At 47.2% G+C, this 19,995-nt stretch overlaps 1 protein-coding gene across 1 annotated transcript in view; it reads right to left on the reverse strand.

Annotated features, from left to right (window-relative positions):
- The window catches only part of LOC134039947 (gamma-aminobutyric acid receptor subunit beta-2), a 38,205-nt gene that overhangs the window by 16,857 nt on the left and 1,353 nt on the right, over positions 1 to 19,995 (reverse strand). The window contains exon 4 of the mRNA XM_062486157.1: positions 3,962 to 4,182. Within this exon, the coding sequence (XP_062342141.1) occupies positions 3,962 to 4,182 (221 nt within the window). The remainder of the gene's footprint in view (positions 1 to 3,961; positions 4,183 to 19,995) is intronic.

Consider the following 19,995-nt stretch of genomic DNA (forward strand, 5'->3'; position numbering starts at 1 on the left):
GATATCAGGGTACCGGACTAGCAGTAGTTAAATGGGCCACCTTGGTCTGTGGTTCTTTTGACCACAAGCCTGATACATGTATCTGTCAAAGCCTAATTTGGGTGGAAGTATTATACAGTCTTGTTTCTGAGAGCGTCCTGGATAAACCTGGATGAGTTAATTAGCCTCAAATTAATTATGCATTACCTTATCATTAAATGTCATTATTAAGCTGGGTCACTGCTTAGACTAGAAAAGTAACCACAAAATATCATCACAAATACATCTCAGGGACAAACACAGACATTCTGCTCTAAAAGGGAGAGATAATGGTGAGTTGTTATCACGACGGCAAACAAAAATAATGACTGTTTTTCTCAAAGTGGTTACAAAGCAGGGAAATGTAGTTACTGTCCTTTAAAAACATGATAAGTGAGTCGGATTCTCAAGTTTGCAAACAGGTGCCGGTATTTCTATTTGCAATCAGCCTGCTTTAAAGACATAAAAAAAACTAATTACTGATGTTCAAACTCAATCTGCAACGTTGATGCCAGGGATAAACTCTAGTTTATGCTGTACATGAGGATATAACACCGCACAAACAACACAATTCGTCAAAACAGAATACTTTCCATATGTATCCGGTTCAAACTAATTGCAGGAAGAGCCCATGCTGCTTGTACATTTCCTGGTGCAGAAAATGCCTGTTAAATGAACCAAGCTCAAAGGGACATAACATGCTAGAGTGATTGTGGACGTGCTCTAGGATCTGTAAAAGATCATGTAGGGTGCACGAAGTATGTATCTATATATATACACAGTACCTATAGTATGTGTGAGAGATTTGCATGAATGCGTCCCATATAGAGAGCAGCTCCTCCTCTGCGCCAGTGGGAATCTGATCATCACCCATCTACATCCCCCGTAAAACAGACACCAGGTCAAACGCAGCTTTCCACCCTCTCCCGTCGTCTCACGAAAATCCCTTCCACACGGGAACATATGGAAAGCGAGGTTTTTTTTCTTCATTTAAAAGCGTGGATTTACCTAAGATGGCTTGACACTTGAGTTCATGTAGAGCGGTCCTACGGCGCGCGGGGGGGGGGGGGGGGGGGAACGAGACAGCACTACTCCTGTCGTGAAGGCAGGACACCTCTCCTTCAGATAGAGTGGGTTTCCCTGGCACTACCAATGGCAGGGTAGTGGTGCTGTGCTGCTTATTATTACACGCTCCAGAAAGTCTGCCCCTAGGAGTGAGCCTGTACTCTCCCTGTCTTTGTCAGCAGTAAAGCCTCTGATGCATCTGCTGCCAACGATGTGGCCCTCTGGTTCTCTGGATGCGGGTAACCAAGGGTCAAATTGCCGGCCACTTGCCAGCAACTTCCTGATCTTCGTAAAGATGGAGGGAGTCAATGATGTAGAACTCGAGCGAGTCGTTTGAACTCACTCTTCGACAAAGATTGCATTTGGGCCCTGTGTGGAAACTGAGGTGAGACTGTTTTTGGACAGGGGGGCTTTACGGTATACCGTATTTACAAGCAAGTAGTACCATGACATATTTACAAGGAACTGCATGGGTGAACCTCTTTCCTCAACACACAGTGTGTTCTTCTGCGAGTACGTGAGAGGTGTGTGGGTGTATACCTTTCAAGCTAAAGCAACCCAAGACGATACTAGCTTCTGAAATACAGTGGCCCTCAGTCATTCAGCTCCTTTGCACGGGCGATGCCAGCTCCATATGGTCACCCCACCACCAGTGACCTCGAGAATCTGGTGAGCGGCATGGGACCCTGGCACAGGCTCACTGAACGTAGTAGGTTACGTTAGGACCAAGAACACATCCAGACCTCCCAGACTAACAGGGAGAGGCCCAGAGGCCCAGAGGAGGAAAGTTAATCCATCCACACTTCCTGTCGATGCTTGCGTTGCCTTGTCTCGACTGGTTTTGTCTGGTTTGAACGAGACCTCAGCTCCTCTGGCAGCTAGAATTGAACACGGTGTCTTGCTTCTTATTGGTAACGTGCTCACTTAGCTTCACTACCCCTATATGGACATAAAAGTTAGCAGTTTTTCGCTCATAATTTCCCCAAAAAAGATAATGCCAAAACAGCCCAACGTTAAATCCCACATCCGGCAAAATGGTTCTGTATGAGAGTCAATCATTGTTTTCAATTTAAAGAAACAAACTTGCGTTCTGTTTTCTGGCTGACCAAGATGAATCTACAAGCATATCTGCCAGCAAAATAGCAAACATCAGTCTGGCCACACAGAATCCAATAAAGCGATCCACTGAGGGGAGTCGATGATCAGTCTCAACCATTAACGTAATGCGTATTCTGGTGAGGTGAAAGACGGCTGGATTGAACTCTGCCCATCACAGGTGATCTCTATCTGACTGGGCGTCGACACAGCTAAGCTGGGGGAGATTCTCTGATCCGCTTGTGATACGTCAAGTCAAACATAACCACAGGTGATTAAAATCCGATTGACTTGAAGTACTAAGCAGCATTGCATCAAATGTGTGCCTAATAGGGCACTTTTCAGAAGAGTATGCTTTTTTTCCGTGTGTGTGGCCATTTTAATGAAACACAATTCAGGCCTAAGGGGCCCAATTCTCTTCGCTACTTTGTTTGCCTTAGAAACTTGCCAATGGCAGCCTTTATGAAGGGGCTCACCCCACTGTTAGACGTGTAATAACTATCTGTAAAATGAGCTGGTGACAACACGAGGCCTTACCCTTACTGTATTTATCCAAAGGGAAATGGTACCATTAAGATGTATAACACATCTGTTGTCGGGGGGGAAAAGACAAGGAGGAACAGGGAGGAATGCAAGGCTGTGAAGACCAGGATTTCCCTTCTCCTCTCGTCCCCCATTCCTGGTTCCATCCTCCATGTTCTCGTCTGATTAGAACTGCACAGTTCAATGAAAGATGTCGAGATCATTTTGGACTCAGGCAAGCTAATGAAGTTAAGCTATCTACCGTCGGCAATGACGTGGCTTCTTTGGTTGACACGTTTAGTAATCAATGAATCGTTCCATGAAACAATCAGCTAATTGCTTCTGTCTGTTGAAGCGGAAAGGGGGGGGGGTTACGTAATGGTGAGTGCAAAACACCCCACCAACTAACCAAGAGCTAACCTATAGTGTAATCCATGTAAGGGAGGGGAGGGGGGGAAGGAGTGGTTTATGGTGAGGGTTGAGGAAGCTGGAGAGAAAACTTGCTGAACTAACAATTGACCCTCTGAGTCCTGTTATCTCTGTATCGCTTTGGCTCTCTTTCTGTTCTCTCTCCCGTTTTCTCTGTGTGGACCGTGTTAACATTTTGAAACAGCTGGTCAGCTTATTTGATTGGCTGATATCTGCACACAATGTTGTCTTGCTCACGCACGGGAGTGTTTTCATTACCTTTGTTTACCATCGAGATACCATGATGTTCATAATGTTTGGATGATATTCAATTAAAGCTGGTTTCATTAGTCTACTTTGTACATTCATTTATGCATGAAGTCACTACAGAGCTTACAGGAAATTGAGAAAAATGCCAACCCACAGTTAACTTTGAAATTGAGTACTTGTTGCAAGTTATTGTACCCAGAACTAAAACCCAAATCCCAACCACACTTCTTAGTTTTGTGCAGACAGATGTCGTTGTCTCAAGAAACCTGCGATTCATTAAAGTGAATTTGGAAAGAGTATAACAGCCATCTGTTCCACTGTTGGCTAGCTGGAAAAAGACCGGAAGATGGATGAGTACACTAACCACATGACATTACATTTATTCACTGTAGGGTAGCATAGCTCATCTTCTGACAGGGTATTTGAATGAGGCTGCTTGATACATCAAACATGTGTTCTGGAGTGCTGTAGCTAGGATTCAGAATACGTTATCTGGTCTTCCCCATATGCTTTGCTATATAATGTCATGCTATTTAGAGGTACTGTATGGTGAGTTGTTTAAAGGGTGACTTTAAGACATTACCTCAGACCATAGAGGACAGTGCCATCTGGGTGCAGTCGGATCATTCTGTTTTTGACCGTGACTCCGTGGACAAATGACTTCTTGTCGTTCAGGAAGTAGGTATCGGGAACCCACAGCTGGTCAGCCACCCGGTTATCTAGGGTCAGGTTGAGGGGAATCTCCGAGTAGGATAATCGCTTGTCTCGCCAAGCTTGCTGGAAGTACATTGTCAATGTATAGTCCTGGAAAGAAAGAAAAAAAGAGAGTGACAGAGAGAGAGAGAGTGAGAGAGAGAGAGGGAGGGAGGGAGGGAGGGAGACATAAATGTGTTACTGGGCTCAAAGATAGCCTTGTCATGAGGACAATTTCATGAAACACTTCCCTGCTGCCTTTCAGACCATCAATATTAGATGTCGTTCCTTCAAAAGTGGAGCGATTCCATCAGGTAAAAGTGTTTCCAAAGTAACAAAGGTGGAGAAAGCAACAGAGGCAGTAGCGAAATTTGAGTTTTTCTCACATTTAATATCAAAAGAGAGATCCCCCCCCCCATCCTCAGTCCTTATTTATATAACTATGCAAACTTTTCATGTTAATAGTATTGTGTTTTCTGGCTGAGCTAGTGAATGTCATCGAGTTATGATTGTCTGAGTAATGAAAAAGAAATCAGTGTTTTTTGCTTTTCCCAACAACAACTGTTCCCTAGCGTCACAATTCCCTGGCACTGTAAATTCACATCAGATTAAGTCTATCATCAGCGTCTGAGCCCTAGAACTACAGCAGTGTTTATCCAGTCAGCACTCACAGACACAACGCTTTAGCTGAAACTGGGTTCGTCCATTGTGGGAATTACACCATTCGAATCAATGAAACGAAAATGAATAGCCAGCCTAGCCAATAAAACAACAACTGGGTAAAAGTTGCTTTCTCATCGCAGCTCAGACCTTGCCGGTGCATTGTGGGGAACGGTGTGTTCGTAAGACTCCACTTGCGAGGGTCGTCCAAAAAGGGGCGCGGGTGGGGTCGTTTAAGCGCACTGAAACATTGTCACTCGCTTAGTGCGGGCTCGCCGTGCGCTTGCCGTCGATCAGATGATCTGATAGATCGCCGTAGCTGTTGGTGTTCTGGGTGCTGTCTGAGGGGAAGCGAGGGCGGTGACGTGTTCTGGCCCTGCCTCGGTTGCGTTCCCGCGTGGCTCCGCCGCCCTTTCCTTGCGATCCATCCCCGCGGAGGCGTTACATAACGACTGGCGCGTAGATCCGCGCGCAGCGCTCCGCAGCACGTGCTGAGCTTTGGCGCCACGCGGCACCCTCGCCGACAATCTCCCCGTCGACTCGTCAGTACACACTGTGATCTAGCCCAGGATTTGCTGTGATGTATTAAACATCAGGGCGTGGTTTTTTTCTCTTTCTCTCTGTCTCTTTCTCTCTCCTTTTTTCCTCGCCTCAAAGAGACTGAAGATCGTGCAAGCGATCCTGAGCCTATCCGGATTGACGGCTCTGATCAAACTCTCGATATTGATCTAGACAGGCGTGTGCACACGCTCGAACAATACGAGACGTACGGCCCTCAGTGTTGACGCTGCCCTCAGCCTTGAAGCTGCATGGGCTCCGTCCACAGGACACAAATCAGTGGAAAACGTGAACGGAGATCATAAAGAAGTGGATGTCAACAGAGTTTGTTGAGTTTGTGCGTCTGTGCGTGTGTGTGTGTGTGTGTGTGTGGGGGGGGGGGGGGGTTGCATGATAAGCACAATGAAATGGAGCAACTCCTGTGGCCAATTTACAACGCACAGGGCTAGCTCTGCCAGCCTCTGTCATGACTGGAGGAGGCTGTCATAACACCAGTGATAATGAGCACCAGCTAGTAATCACTACTTTAAAGAAGAGAAGTAAAAGAGAAGAACAAGAAAAAAAGATGACTAGATGTACGAACACTGGACTGCCAAGAGAGCACAATCCAGGGTAATTATCCAGCGTCATCTGCTTGGGCTGCCGGTGAGATTCTCCTGATGGCCGCTTGTGTTAGTTCGGTCTCTCTCGAAGACTGTGTTACACCGTAGTAAAAGTTTAGACGTGTTTTTTTTTTAACAGAGGTATATCAGCATGGCCACACATTATTTTAGACATTGAATTAATGTATTTTAAATCTACAACGTGATTTTTTGGTTGTCTATAGACAGTTCTGACTGCTTTGCCAAAGATAAAATGTCGTTTTGGCTGGATGTCCACTACATTGTTTTGGTTGTTAGAAGCACAGCTTGAGCAAACCCAAAGAGTAGGACCCGAAAATACATTGTCTGCCTCAAAATAGAGTGCATTTGTTTATTATTCATGTGGATCCACTCTTTCAGCAAGTCACCTAGGCTGAGGATGCAGGTGAAATGGTGATGTTAGGAGTTCCTCTGTACGTCCTTTCTATTTAATGTGATCTTGGACATCATCGAGTCCTTCTTTCAGTCTCAGCTTGCCAATACCGTTTCATAAAAACAGCCTTAGATTTAAGCTTGAAGTCAAAAAGGCCTCATTCCTGTCCGCTCCCAGGTAAAAGCTTCATGTCAAGTCTGCACAAGTAGAGAAAGTGTTGACCGCAGCTTGAGAGCTTTTCAGTCAAGGCAGGAAACATGGACAAAATACCCAGGGTTAAGTGCTCCTACAGGATAATTAGATGTACTTGTGTGTGTGTGGGAGTGGGGGGGGGGGGTCAAGACTTGATTTGTATATATATTTAACTAAATGAAAAAACTATAAAAGAGTGGCCTTGGCGTGCTCGCTTGGAGGGATGAAGAAACGAAAAAAGGCACCGGAAAGCTCGGCGGAGCCGTGATGCAAATTGCTGTTATTCTCACCACTCTCGACTCGTTCAGCCCCGGCATCCCCCCGCTTCCCCTGTCCTCCCTTTCTCTCTACCCCACCCTCGGCCCCACGATTGTACTCTCGCTCCTTCGCCTTTCACCTCTTTCTCGTGCTCTCCCTTTTCCCCAACCTCTCACCTCTCCCCACTAGCAATCACGCTCTCTATCCCTCAGTCTTTCCCTTCCTCCCCTCCCTCTTTCCCTCCCTCTCCTTGTCTGTCTCCTCGTCTGAGGAGACGCTCTTGTGCCTCCACGTGCTCTGGTAGAAATGAAAAAAAAGGGAAACGAGATAACAGTTCCAGAACATTTTTCCCCACCAAGTGTGAACCCATCAAATCATTACTGAAAAATGGATACAGTCATATAACATAGCAGGTGCTGAATTACATTCGGGGGATTTAGATAGCTTGCAGTCAACGAGCTGGTGAAAAAAAAGGATGAGCTTTAAAGTGTGAGTGTGAGTCTGTGTGTGTGTGTGTGTGTGTGTGTGTGTGTGTGTGTGTGTGTGTAAGGAGGAGGAGCGGTGAAATTGATATCGTAATTCTATGAAAAGGATTTCTGTAGCATGTTGACCTTGACGAGAGGACTAAGGCAGTTTATCACACACGCACGTACGCATGCATACACACAAACAAACACACACACACACACACACACACACACAGGAATGGTATTAGTGACAAGAAGGCAATTTCTCTATGAAACCATATGGCCATACGGTGTTTCAAACAAGAAGCCTGTCTCTCCTCCCCTTATACTCACAGTTCCCCATGCCCTTCTCAAACACGGCTATGAAGTAGCGAAACGCTAAGTGTCCTAATAATAGACGAGATTTACACTACATATACGTACATGCATACATTTATAGTGCATAGACACACACTTACGCACGTCCCCATTCCCCTCGAGCTCTGTGTACCGCCTTTGAACGGATTGTTTAACAGCCCATCCACACTACGATGGGACGCCATATGTTACCTCGGTGCTCCGAAAATACCTGTGTAAAACTTGCGTTCAAAGTAGAAAGAGGGCTAACTAATGGCAACATACTGCATGGGGATGGCCTAGCAACCAGGCGTGCTTCAGAGCCGTATCCTGTGCCACGATCACGTCCATGCCCCTATAGTCCACCGAGACTGTGGATGAGGCAACGAAAGGCCCGCACTCTGGTTGGACGATCCCGTGGCGGACCTCATCCCTCATCCCAGAGGACTGCTCCTGTGGAGGTTGTCATCCCTTTGTCTTCAGCAGACGGCCGCCCCAGAGGGGGCACGCGGGACAGATGAACTGATTCAATAAAGGCTCTGGCCCTTCTTCCTGGATCTAACTCCTCTCTCCGTCTCCTTTTGCATTCTCGCAGTCTCTCTCTCTCTCTCTCTCTCTCTCTCTCTCTCTCTCTCTCTCTCTCTCTCTCTCTCTCTCTCTCAGTGTCTCGGTCTCTCTCTCGGGCTCTCTGCTCTTACTCCTTAATCATTTAGCTTGGCCGGGACACAACTTCCTTTCAGGGCTGCTGAAGGTGAATCAAATTTAGGCAGGCCTTTCAGTGATCTCCCTCAGCAGACGCCCAGACCTCGCCTGTTGGCAGCAGTGCAGTTAACTGACTACATGCAATTTATTAGTTATGATTGCTGCATCTGCAGGCCCTTTTTCTGTCCCCTGAGTGATGTGGAGTTGAGTAGCAATTCAGCGGGCTGGGGATGCAGGGGGGGGAGACAGGGAGAGCGGGGGGCGTGTGTGTGTGTGTGGGGGGGGGGGGTGAGATTATCAGGCTGCTTTTGAGTCCAAGGGGAGGGGAGGAAGTAGATGGAGGGTTCAATCTCATCTGTCACTCAAGGACTTCGGAATGGATGGCAGCCGGAGAGATCCACGCCTTAAGACCCTCCTCCTCCATGTCCCATGTTATCCCACTTTACTGGATATTTTCTTCCTGCCTCCTGCGTGGGTGCGAGTGTGTCTTTCTGCGTGTGTGTGTCCAAATCAAGTATGACTATGTGCGAGGGGGAGGGGGGAGTGTGGGGGTGTGCGTTGCGTCTTCGGGGGAGGGGGGGATATTTGCTGAGAATGGGCCTCGCCGTAGCTTCCAAAGCTCCAGACAGCTCTCCTCTGACACCTACACACACACACACACATGACACGACACACGCAACCACACACCAGTGCCACACACAAGCGTTGGGAGCCTTGGCTGCTCATGCATTATGGAAGACCAAGGAACAGGCTGATTCTCATTCCAGCAGCGCAGCAGAGACACTGGCACATCTACACATTGTCAACAGGGAGACGATGTGATGCACGGCCATCTATAGGATCAATGTCAAGTTACAAAACTTCAATTTTGGAGCAAGTCATCGGGAGGTGAGGCATCGGGAGGTGAGGCATCGGGAGGTGAGGCATCGGGAGGTGAGGCATCGGGAGGTGAGGCATCGGGAGGTGAGGCATCGGGAGGTGAGGCATCGGGAGGTGAGGCGACCAAAAAGAGAAAGAGTTCCCCGCCGTGCCTCTGACCTCCAGGTGGATCATCCACACTAGAGGGCTTTGCGCACATCCTTGGAGAAGGACACCCTCGAAGAAGCAATATCTCCTCTCAGTCAGTATGACCTACAAGAGAGGCAGGGGGTTGTGAGAGGGACAGGGGTGTTGTTTCCCCAATGACAGGAGAGGAGAACCAAGGAGCGAGGTCGTTCTGGAGCGAGATTCCATCTATCCTGCTAAATCCGTTTCAGGCATCCACTGGGGAATTGGAAACACTCCGAATCTGAGAATTGTAACCAGAGAAACATGTCGGCCCCTGCCCTAATCTGTCAAGAGAACATGACAATGTTTGTGCTTCACAGAGTTGGCATTGACACTGTCTTCAGTTCAGGGTCAACGGTAACGTTGTCAGAGGTCGAGCAGATTCAGCGAGATCATCCTCTTATCCCCAGCATTTTCTAATTGAACATGATGACACATTTCTGGTAGATGAGCTTCACCTGGAGACAAGCTGCACGCGATGACACAGAGATCAGATGGGACCACACTGGAGTTGAAGTACTTTTGAGTTCCGAGTGGCACCTAAAAATAAACCACCCGGGCCATTTTGCCGTGCCAAAAAAACTCAAACTGAGACTAAGATAATTGACTGCAGCCCCTCTCCAAATCCTGGGTCCTAGCTGTATTCATTTGCGTGAGATAAAGCCCTGTCGTTTCAAGACTTCATTTCCCAGCCCACGGAATTCAATCGAGGATATTTACAAGCGGGGGATATTTGGAAACGCGGCAGAGAAGAAGAGAATTCCCTTCGCACGACCCACACCCTACTGGGTATACAGGGGTGGCTGAAGTGAGCTTTGGGAGGCTCTGTCACGCACGCACCCCCCCCCCCCCCGCCCCCTTCCCACCCTCCAGATGAAAGACTAATCCCCTACAATCGCTGTGTCATTCTCGGGAGTTGGCCTCCCTCCAATCTGCCCTCCATCGCTCCCGGAGATCCACAGGATAGGAAGCTTAGCTAGCGCTCCTCTCACTGATGACCAAATATGGCAAGAGGAGTGAAAGAGAAAGGGAACAATCGACTAGGTAGGAAGGGCGCCACGTTCTTCTTGGGGAATCGGAGTCTTTCGAGTGAAAAACCAGGCCTCTCCTGCTGGTTACATGCTCTAACATGGCTTTCTTTTTTGGGTTACACCTTAAAGCTAATAGCATAATGGATGTTGAAGCACAACGAGGAGATGGTGGAGATGTTTTCCCTGTGGCGACTGCGACGCGGCACCATGCCTGCATGTTTTCGTCGTCCCCCCCGCACATCTCTCTCTATAGAGGTGCAGAGCATTGCCAATTACCGGCCCCGAAGGCTCGACAAGATGCGACGGCAGACGGATGAAAGCCCACCTCAAGTCAACGTGTGCTCAGCCACTCTCGTTCCAGCCTCCCGTCGGCTCCAACTGTGGCTGGGTGCCATGATAACACCTTGGAAGGGCTCCCACTGTGAGTCTCTCCAGTCCCAACTCGCTACCTTGATTAAAAGACTAAAAATAGAGCGGGTATAACGAGCACTCTCTCCACCTTCCAAGGTGAGGATAGAACTAAGACCAACCCAAAAAAAGACAAAAGAAAGTTCCGTGTCTGGGAATTGATGAACTGATGAAGATACGGCCGCTCGATTAAAACGTTGATCCATCACTTCCTCCCTTTTGGGTAACAGGAAGATTATTGTTTGGTTATTGTTTGGTGGCTGTGGTGGTGGTGGTGGTGGTGGTGGTGGCTGTGGTGGTGGTGGTGGTGGTGGTGGTGGTGGTGGTGGCTGTGATGGTGGTGGTGGTGGTGGTGGCTGTGATGGTGGTGGTGGTGGTGGTGGCTGTGATGGTGGTGGTGGTGGTGGCTGTGATGGTGGTGGTGGTGGGGAGGAGCTGTGCACCACAGGGGATGGGCAGTATTAAAACAAACACGCCATCCAGGCTGAGCCCTCCCTTTCCCCTGCAGCCGAGGTAACGGCGGCGATTAACCCACTTTCATTCGTCACTCCTCCTAATCCAAACGGCAGCGAGCCGGAGGCCGCGGACCATTATCGAGCGCCGCGAGGGGACAGGTGGGCAGATTATCGCGGCGCGACGAGCGAACGGCACCCGGACAATATGCTGTCAATTCCCAGCGCTTGCCCCGTCGACAAGCAAACAACATGCGGCTGCCTAATGCCCGGCCCTGCAGCTGCGGAGGGGCTTGATGGCTGCACATTCACCTCATCGTTCACTGTCAGGCACAGCACTGAACCAGTCTCTAACTAGTGTACTGTCTAATACCGAAGGGGGAATTGATTACATGCCTGCCTTCCCTTGACATTTGTAGCGCCGGCCCTAATTTCATGATAAGCTATCCCCGCATCGTTAATAATGATGTATGCAGTATATCATTAGATACACAGTGGGTCTGTGCGCAGTGTGTGTCGAATGGCAAACATCTATATGCGTGTCATTTCCTTTGGATGAGTGTGAATATAAGTATAGCTGTCCTCCCATTCTGTTTATTGCATCCTTCCAAACCCAACCTCATTGCTTTGTCATATTATATATGGCCAGAACTGTCCATCTTTACAATATCACACATTACGTAAACACTGCACAGAATCCTTTGGTTACAATATGCCTCCATTTTGCACATGAGAAAGAAATGTCCATTTGAAATACAAATCTTAATATATTCATGATTAAAAGATAAAAGATTGAAAGGACAGAATCCTGAATAAAAGACCAGCGCTGAGTTTCAGCTGGGTGATTCTTCGCCCAGCTGAAACCAGCTGTACAGCCTGAGTGTGTTCAGATGTCCCTGATAAAAGACCTCAAACTCAAGCATGAGGAAAACAGGATGAGAGAGAGGGACAGAGAGTGTGTGTGTGTGTGAGAGAGAGAGAGAGAGAGAGAGAGAGAGAGAGAGAGAGAGAGAGAGAGAGAGAGAGGGAGAGAGACAGAGACAGAGAGAGAGAGAGAGACAGAGACAGAGAGAAAGAAATGTCAGGAGAGGGGCTAACTACAGTAAGGGACTAAGCAACGCAACAGATTGTGGTCTTGGAACACGTCTACTGTAAGTGTACAGCCTGTCTACCTCCCCACCTTGCTGCCCCAGCACAGATTGTCTGAAGGTGTATCAAGCCAAAACCCCTCTTGTCAGACTTCAGCGTTTTCGCTGAAACTCCAGACTTGCGCAATGCACAATTCCCTGTGCCGCGGGGACGATTCCCCAGCGGAACAGTCTCGCTCACCGTCCGTTCGCCATTGGCACAAGTCCTTCAGCCTCCTCCAAGCATGGTTACAGGGGAATTTGAGGCAGTGAGGGGGAGAGGCAGGTGGCATTAGGGTGCCACATGCTTAATAAAGACTTGAATTTACAGTGAATGTGATGGTCTCTGCGCCTAATGAGCCACGGCAGGCCCTTCTTTGAGCTGAGAGGACGAGTGGGTGCCTCCAACCATTAGAAGTCAACTTGGTAATTATAGGCTTGTTGAGGCCTCCAGAATGAACCGATGCCAAGGGTGCTAAAGACATGAGTGCTCATGCTCCAACACTTGCTTCCTCTAATTAGGTAGCAGAATGTCATTGTTTAAGTGTGCGAAAGTAATGTGGTCTTAAACGAACATGAAAGGTCCCTGGAATGTGGTGATTATCTGACCATGAGGTCAGTGTATATGTCTATTAGACTTGTTATTGGCAATCGAAACGAAACCGGGAAGCAAGAGTTTTCGGTATTATTAAACAAGCCAGTGAGACATGGACGTTTTCTATTGTACATCATTCGAAGAGAGACATGCCAGTGTTGAAAGTCTATTCATGTTGGGGACGACGAATATTGACCTCAGGCACAGTTACTACAGCCTACTGTCCCTTGAATAATTGAGCCTCAACGAATGATTGAATCCAAAACCACAAGTGTACTAAATGAAACAGGCATGTTTGTTTCATAAAACATAATCAATAATGGGGGTGTGTGTAGGTACAGTAAAGAAACTTTTCAATCAAAGCTGCTGGAATAAGAGATGGTGGATATGAAAGCTTTTCATGGCATCATGTCAATTCCTATTGACTAAAACGCATCCTCAAGGCTGCCCGAAGCTGCTGTGAGTCACTGGTGTAATAGAGGATGTTGTATCATGACATGTAAGATAGAGAACGAAACTGTATGGTCAATGCTGCTAACATGAGTAATTTCTTGTATGATTAAATCTGTCACGCTTTCCTTTACCTGTGAACAATACGTTTCAAATTTGAATTCATGTATAAGTCCCCACACATTCAAGTCAAGTTTACATTTTGAGATCTTTCAGCACTTACAGAAACAGTTGAACCGCAGTGAATACTGAATACTAAGAAATGGGAAGATTTGCTTGCAAACCCCTATGGTTAATACTCACACACAGCTAAACTCATAAATCCCTGTCTTGACTCGGACAACTCTGACCGGCAAAAGTATGTCTTTTGGTGGTAAATCCGTTTTGAAGAAGTTGTTGACATATGAGTGACTATCCAAGGTACTATCACCGTGATACTCTCATTTCAAGGGTTGAAGGGATCAATACTTGTTGTGCATGAGAGATACAAATCCCATCCAATTTCATCAGAAAGCACATGAACGTAAAAAAAAAAGAAGGGATAATATCAAATTGGTGAGTTTAGTTACAAATGAACTGACCGGAGCGTGGCTATCTTCAGCAGCTAGTCACGAGGAAACCACAGGGTGCCGTGTTCACACTCACTCCCGGTGTAGTGGGATACTGGGGCGTGCACAGTGTCTCACATGCCATTCATTCAATTGAGCTTCCATATCGTGTCATATTTTTGGAATCAAAGAGCTGAAGTCGACATACACTGGAGGGTGCCCTAAATAAACTCAATTGCTAAATAAATAAATAAAGCATACATTGGTTTTGTGGTGACGATTCTCACATCCCAGACCTCATATTATAAACCCAATGGGAGCAGAAACCAATAAGTTGGTAATAACTAGTCTGGGACTATGGACCAGCCCTAACGAGTCTCTGTACGCTCAAGTTATGTACTTGTCAGCAAACCTGATTCACTCCTCAATTCCCTTTTGAAATAAACTTTCAATAAAAATATTGGTGATGGTCCAGTGGGTTGTACTAAGCAGCTAAAATATTACTGTACTATAACTTAGTGTACAGTATATCACTGTATTTCACAATTCCTAACCAGCCATATTCAGTAACAGATACACTGGGGGTATCATAGCGGGTATAATATTGAAAGACAATTATTTTTGTTTCAGGTGGTTTCATTGGTTAGGGAATACCCGTCCTGTATTAAACTTTATCTGAATTTCTAAATGTCTGTCATAAGCATTTAATTGCGTATGAGGGTACTGTGCAATTGATTGCGTAATTATTTAAAAGTGATTGCTTCCACCAGTCACTAACAAACCCACTACTGTATTTGTGTCATAAGGCATGACAAAGGATTCATCCTTCCCATCATCATCACCATCATGCTCATCATGACTGTGTTCATCATTATTGTCAACATTGCTAATTGGTTGCACAGTCAACAATAGTCTGTCTGGTCTTAATTACATTTAAACTGGATTGGCATAATAAAAACCCACTTAGAATGTGTCCCTCAATGTAATCTCAAGCATTCTACTGGAACTTAAATAGATTACCAACCTCACAGGGAGGTATACCAACAATAAGTGATGAATAATGCAGGATGCAGTACGGCTGGTTGTTTAGCTGCCACTCTCTGCCCACACAATCTCTCTCCAGTAAATCCCACTGTAAGACAAGCTGTTTCGTCCTGAATGATGCATGACCCAACCACATGTAATGTATACAAAGTCAGTATGTGTAGACCTCCCTTGTGGTTTCCCCTGAAGTCTTCAGGTGGAAGAGGCAGGAAAAACAGACCTCAGGTAAAGCGATTTGTGAGTTAAAGGGACCCGAGGCGGCGTTACCGGTTCAGTCAACTGAACTTGAAATCATTGCGATGCAGGAGACCCGTGCATTGAACTCTGACCCAAAAACCCACGTAATAAATAAAAAAAAGGGGGAAATGATCAAAACGGATTCAATATTTCATGAAAAGGTCCACTGTTTTTGATAGCTGTGAATTCAAGGTCAAATGCCTTGTTAAATATGTCATTTATGGATCCCATTAATCGCTACCTCTGAATTGAAATGTACTGCAACAGTGTGTACATTATTGAGAAGAGTAACCGTATACTGTATGTTTGCTGCTGCTCATATTAGACAACTGGCAGCTTTACAATTAAATCCAGGACAACCACAAAGACAAAGAAGTGAAGTAGTCAGGCAAAAAAGAGCAGCCCTTGGCCTGCATACAACCATCCAGTCAAACGCGTCTTGTTGAAAACACTCGTTTCCATGTACTATGCCCCCCCAACACAGTACTCTAATCTGAGACAGCTCCTCTGGCTATCTCTCTCTGTCTCTCTGTCTCTCTCTCTCTCCGTTTGCTTTCATTACGTAACACAAACAGTCATTCCCCCCAGGAGGCAAATTTCCCATTTGGGGTTTGATGACTAATCCCGAGTGGAGACCAGGGGAGGGTTTAGAGGACCGGAGAGCGACCCAGACTACCAGCCCCCCTCACCAGCACAACACTGAGACATCCTGACATCCACATAGGCTCCAGCCACTGGACATTCCTGAAAGGTTACTATAACACCCTGTCACCTGTGTCACCCCACGCGCCGCAGGGCCAGTGTGACAAACACAACAACAAACACGCTGGGTCCCGAAGACGCCTGCACTTTATGGCTCGCCATCCACAACGGACTTAACGCGGTCACGTGACTTCTAGGCTTATGACGTCACAAGTGGGAACGCTTCTCAAGTGAGTTGAAGCCTCTGTTCCTGTAACTCCAGAGGTTTTACATTTACATTTACATTTAGTCATTTAGCAGACGCTCTTATCCAGAGCGACTTACAGTAAGTACAGGGACATTCCCCCGAGGCAAGTAGGGTGAAGTGCCTTTCCCAAGGACACAACGTCAGTTGGCATGACCAGGAATCGAACTGGAAACCTTCGGATTACTAGCCCGATTCCCTCACCGCTCAGCCACCTGACTCCCTTTCTCGTTCGTGGTTCAGGTGTTGGCCGTTCCCCGGGAGTCTCCTAACCTGGTGCCCAGAAGCCTCTTAAACCATGCCTGTCTTATCCATCGCATATCAAGCCGTTTCACTCCTACTTCCTGAATATTGACCCGCCACCCATCAGTTCTGCTGCAGTTCCGCCCTTGGCGTGCCTTCCAGGGAGATGCCGGGAAATAGATTCAGACAGCGTTCGCAGATGGGGAGTTAATGTCGTTTTAAAGCACTCAGGTTCAGACGAGAGATTATAAATGCCGTATAAACATATCGACAGACTTTCATCTCCTGACTCCTGGCTTAACAAAACGCCATCCAAAGACGCTAAGTCCATTCAATCAATGGCCTTTGTCCCCAAGTCGCATCACAAGATATGAAAAGGAAACTATTTCCACAGAATAAGGAAATATCCCTTAATATCAACCGACGTACAGTGGAGATAATGTATTGTTAAACTGCCTCCACGCTGTACAGTACGCGGGCTTCCCTGGTCCAGTGCAGTCTCTGTGTTTTCCACGACATTTCACAGTGATATCTTGATCTCCTGAGCTGCTGGAAGTGGAATGTGCTCTCTTCTAAAATGGAGGGCTCTGCATTCTAAGCACCTTCCTCTCCAATCAATAAGCTCCTCTTGACCTTTGTCTGCATCAATAATAGTATTTCAGGGTTTTTAGACAGGGATGAGAAGTTGAGCTCATCCTTACCTCACAGTGCCTCTCCCCCAGAGCACACTGTTGGCAATGGCGCGGATCAAATCGAATCGTATTTGTATAGCCCTTTTTACAAGCAATGTCACAGAGGGCTTCACATACGCCCATAGAACTGCCCCTCAACCAACCTAAACCCTCAAGGAAGACAAGGAAAAACTCCCAGAAAAACTCACTAGAGGAGAAAAAATGGAAGAAACCTTGGGAAGAGCAATTTGGTGAGGGATCCCCTCCTCCAGAGACGGTTGGTGAAAGAGAGGTGCAGAACACAGGCTAAACATAGTCACACAGCAGGGAAGTGTCAGTGGGTGTTGAAACACCAACATCCAGTGTTCAACTTGGGTCAGATGGTAAATGTCAGTATAAGCATAGGTAGCCACAGGGCTGGGCAGGGGGTTGAGGAAAGGGACCGGATGTCAATAGGCATGGGATGACAATGGCAAGGAAGACAGAGAACGAAAGAAAGAAAGCGACAGACAAAAGCAGAGAAACACGCAGCAAAGCAATGAAGAAAGGCAAAGAGGCGTCCAACGACGATTCCCTTTCTCCCATTCACGAGCTACGGGTTCGCCTCGCCACTCGTCCTCCACGGTACTGGGTACCCTGTTTCATTTGTATGCTGCCCGTGTCCCCTTCCTCTGTGTGTCTGCGGATGAGTCATGTGAAGCTCCGGTAGCATGAGGTGCGTGACCTTCCCTCCGACGTTACAGACGCCGCCTCTCCAAATGGCAGCCTGTTAATGTCAGCACAGTTCCTCAAGCGCACACACACACACACAGGCACGTGCACACACACACCCACACACACACACGCACTGAGGCAAGCCCGGACTGACCCTGAAAGCCTGCCGTGGCCCAGCCTTACATCTGACCTTTTGCTCTCCTCCCCAGGCCAGGTAGCGGGCCTTGAGGCTCAGCAAACAGTCCGTGGAGTGTGGATTCAAGCACAACACCTGCGCCAGTCTACTCAGGTCCACTTCCGTATGCCTGTGCTGTGTGGGAAGACAACGCAGCACAGATGGGCGTCGGCGAAGTAGGTATAACGACCTCAACAAGCACGGACGGATTTCCGGAACCAACGCCCTCTGGAGCCGTTGAGAATCCTCGACCATGTGTTTACATGATCCAGGCTAGTAAGGTCTAAACACCGAGGTCCATGGAGAGGACAACCAGTTAATAAGACCTTTACTCGGGCTCCAGTTCGGCAGTAACCCCACAGGGGAAACACAGCTGTAACTTCAATCTGTTTTAGCCGGAGCCCCAGCCCCTGCTAGGCTCATATGATTGGACATGTGGAGAAGAAAGCGATGCTCCCGTCTGTGATCTGAAGAGGGCCTGGCAGATCGAGGAGACGGGAGATCAAAGTGGCGCTGCCCTCTACAGGACCGGCCCCTTGCTGGTCAAGCGAGGTGAGCAGGTCAAACATCTCGTTGGTGTGGGAGATGGGCTTCAGGGCCAGGGTTACCGAGACGCTCTAAGAGTTTGATCAAAGAAAACATGCCTCGATGTTTTGATTTCTCTTATCACAGCTGGAGAGGGCCTGATGGGAGATGTAGTAGGCACCACACCACCCCTATGGTGCAATGTGAAGGTAATGATCCAGTGGAGATCTGAAGGCCCGGTCAAACACACATTCTCTGTGTTTACCCCCGCTTCAGCTGTGTGAATAACCACTTAGTAAAGATCCCTGAGCAAATGTGTACAGAGCGTTGAAGGTAAAATCCATCATTATCTAAAACAACATCCCAGGTGCTTCTAAAGGAGTGCCGTTCAGCCAACTAAAAGCACGTATCGGTCCCTTTAATTAGGAGGCTGAACATAAGATGCTAAATCTACCAAGGATAACTTTTGGTCAATCAGACAAACAGGATTTTGAAGCAACACCCATCAGATGGCAGTCCTGAACCCCAGGTGGGAGGGGGCCAGGGGCTGGGAGGAGCAGGGGGTGGGGGAGTGATGGGAGTCTGAGTGCCTGGTGCGTTGCTTTAGTCCCTTGCCTTGGTTACTCGGAGAAAAGTCTTTAATACGGATGAGCGCATTCAAGTCTCAGAGCCAGGCCAGTTGTAGTGTGGAGGGGGCACTAGACCAGTGATTTGTGTGTGTGTGTGTGTGTGTGTGTCAGAAAAACTGTAATGCATGGAAGGCGAGGGGGGTGTTTATATGAGCAGCAACTGATCTATTTCTGATCCAATAACTATGTGCCCTGCATGGTAATTTGAAACACCACCACGACAAATCCAGAGATTTTGGGTGCTGGTGTTAGAAATACCACCATAATTGCTCACTGACAACATACAATTAGTAACTACTAAGCACAATCCCTTCAAAGCAACAAGCCTGACTGCAAACCCATTGGAGCAGAAGAATATCTCACAATGAACACACCTGCAGCCAACAGTTTATAAGCAATGCACTACTGAAAACATAATGATGTTGTCCCAAATTCCATCACAAGGGTTGATGGGGAGGGTGACCTTATCTTTCACATAGAGATTGTGTCCTTCACTGGCATGCAGTTCACAAAGCACATCACTAGGGGATGCTCTTGCATGAAGTAAAACTTTGTAGCACTCAAGAAGTTCCTCCAGAATTAGTATTTCCACCCAACTAGTGTTTCTAAAACTGTTTAGGACAATTCATGCATGTCCGAGTCTCATTAGCAAACAGGTTACCGACTCTCATGTGTATCTCTTGAGTTGTGATCTCATGATCTGCGTCATGCTGTAACGCTGCCGGAATGCTGCTGGGCCGTCTGGAAATGAATTCCAAAAACCTTTGAGAATTGAATGAGAATTCATTGTTCATATATCAACGACGTTTAGATATGAAAAACATGAGAGATAACAAGAAATATGATTTACACTCTCAGTTGTCATTGGTTTGGTAAGTCGTATTCTATTTTCTGA

This window comes from Osmerus eperlanus, chromosome 19 (genome assembly GCF_963692335.1).
Source record: "Osmerus eperlanus chromosome 19, fOsmEpe2.1, whole genome shotgun sequence".
In the NCBI taxonomy this organism is placed as follows: Eukaryota; Metazoa; Chordata; class Actinopteri; order Osmeriformes; family Osmeridae; genus Osmerus; species Osmerus eperlanus.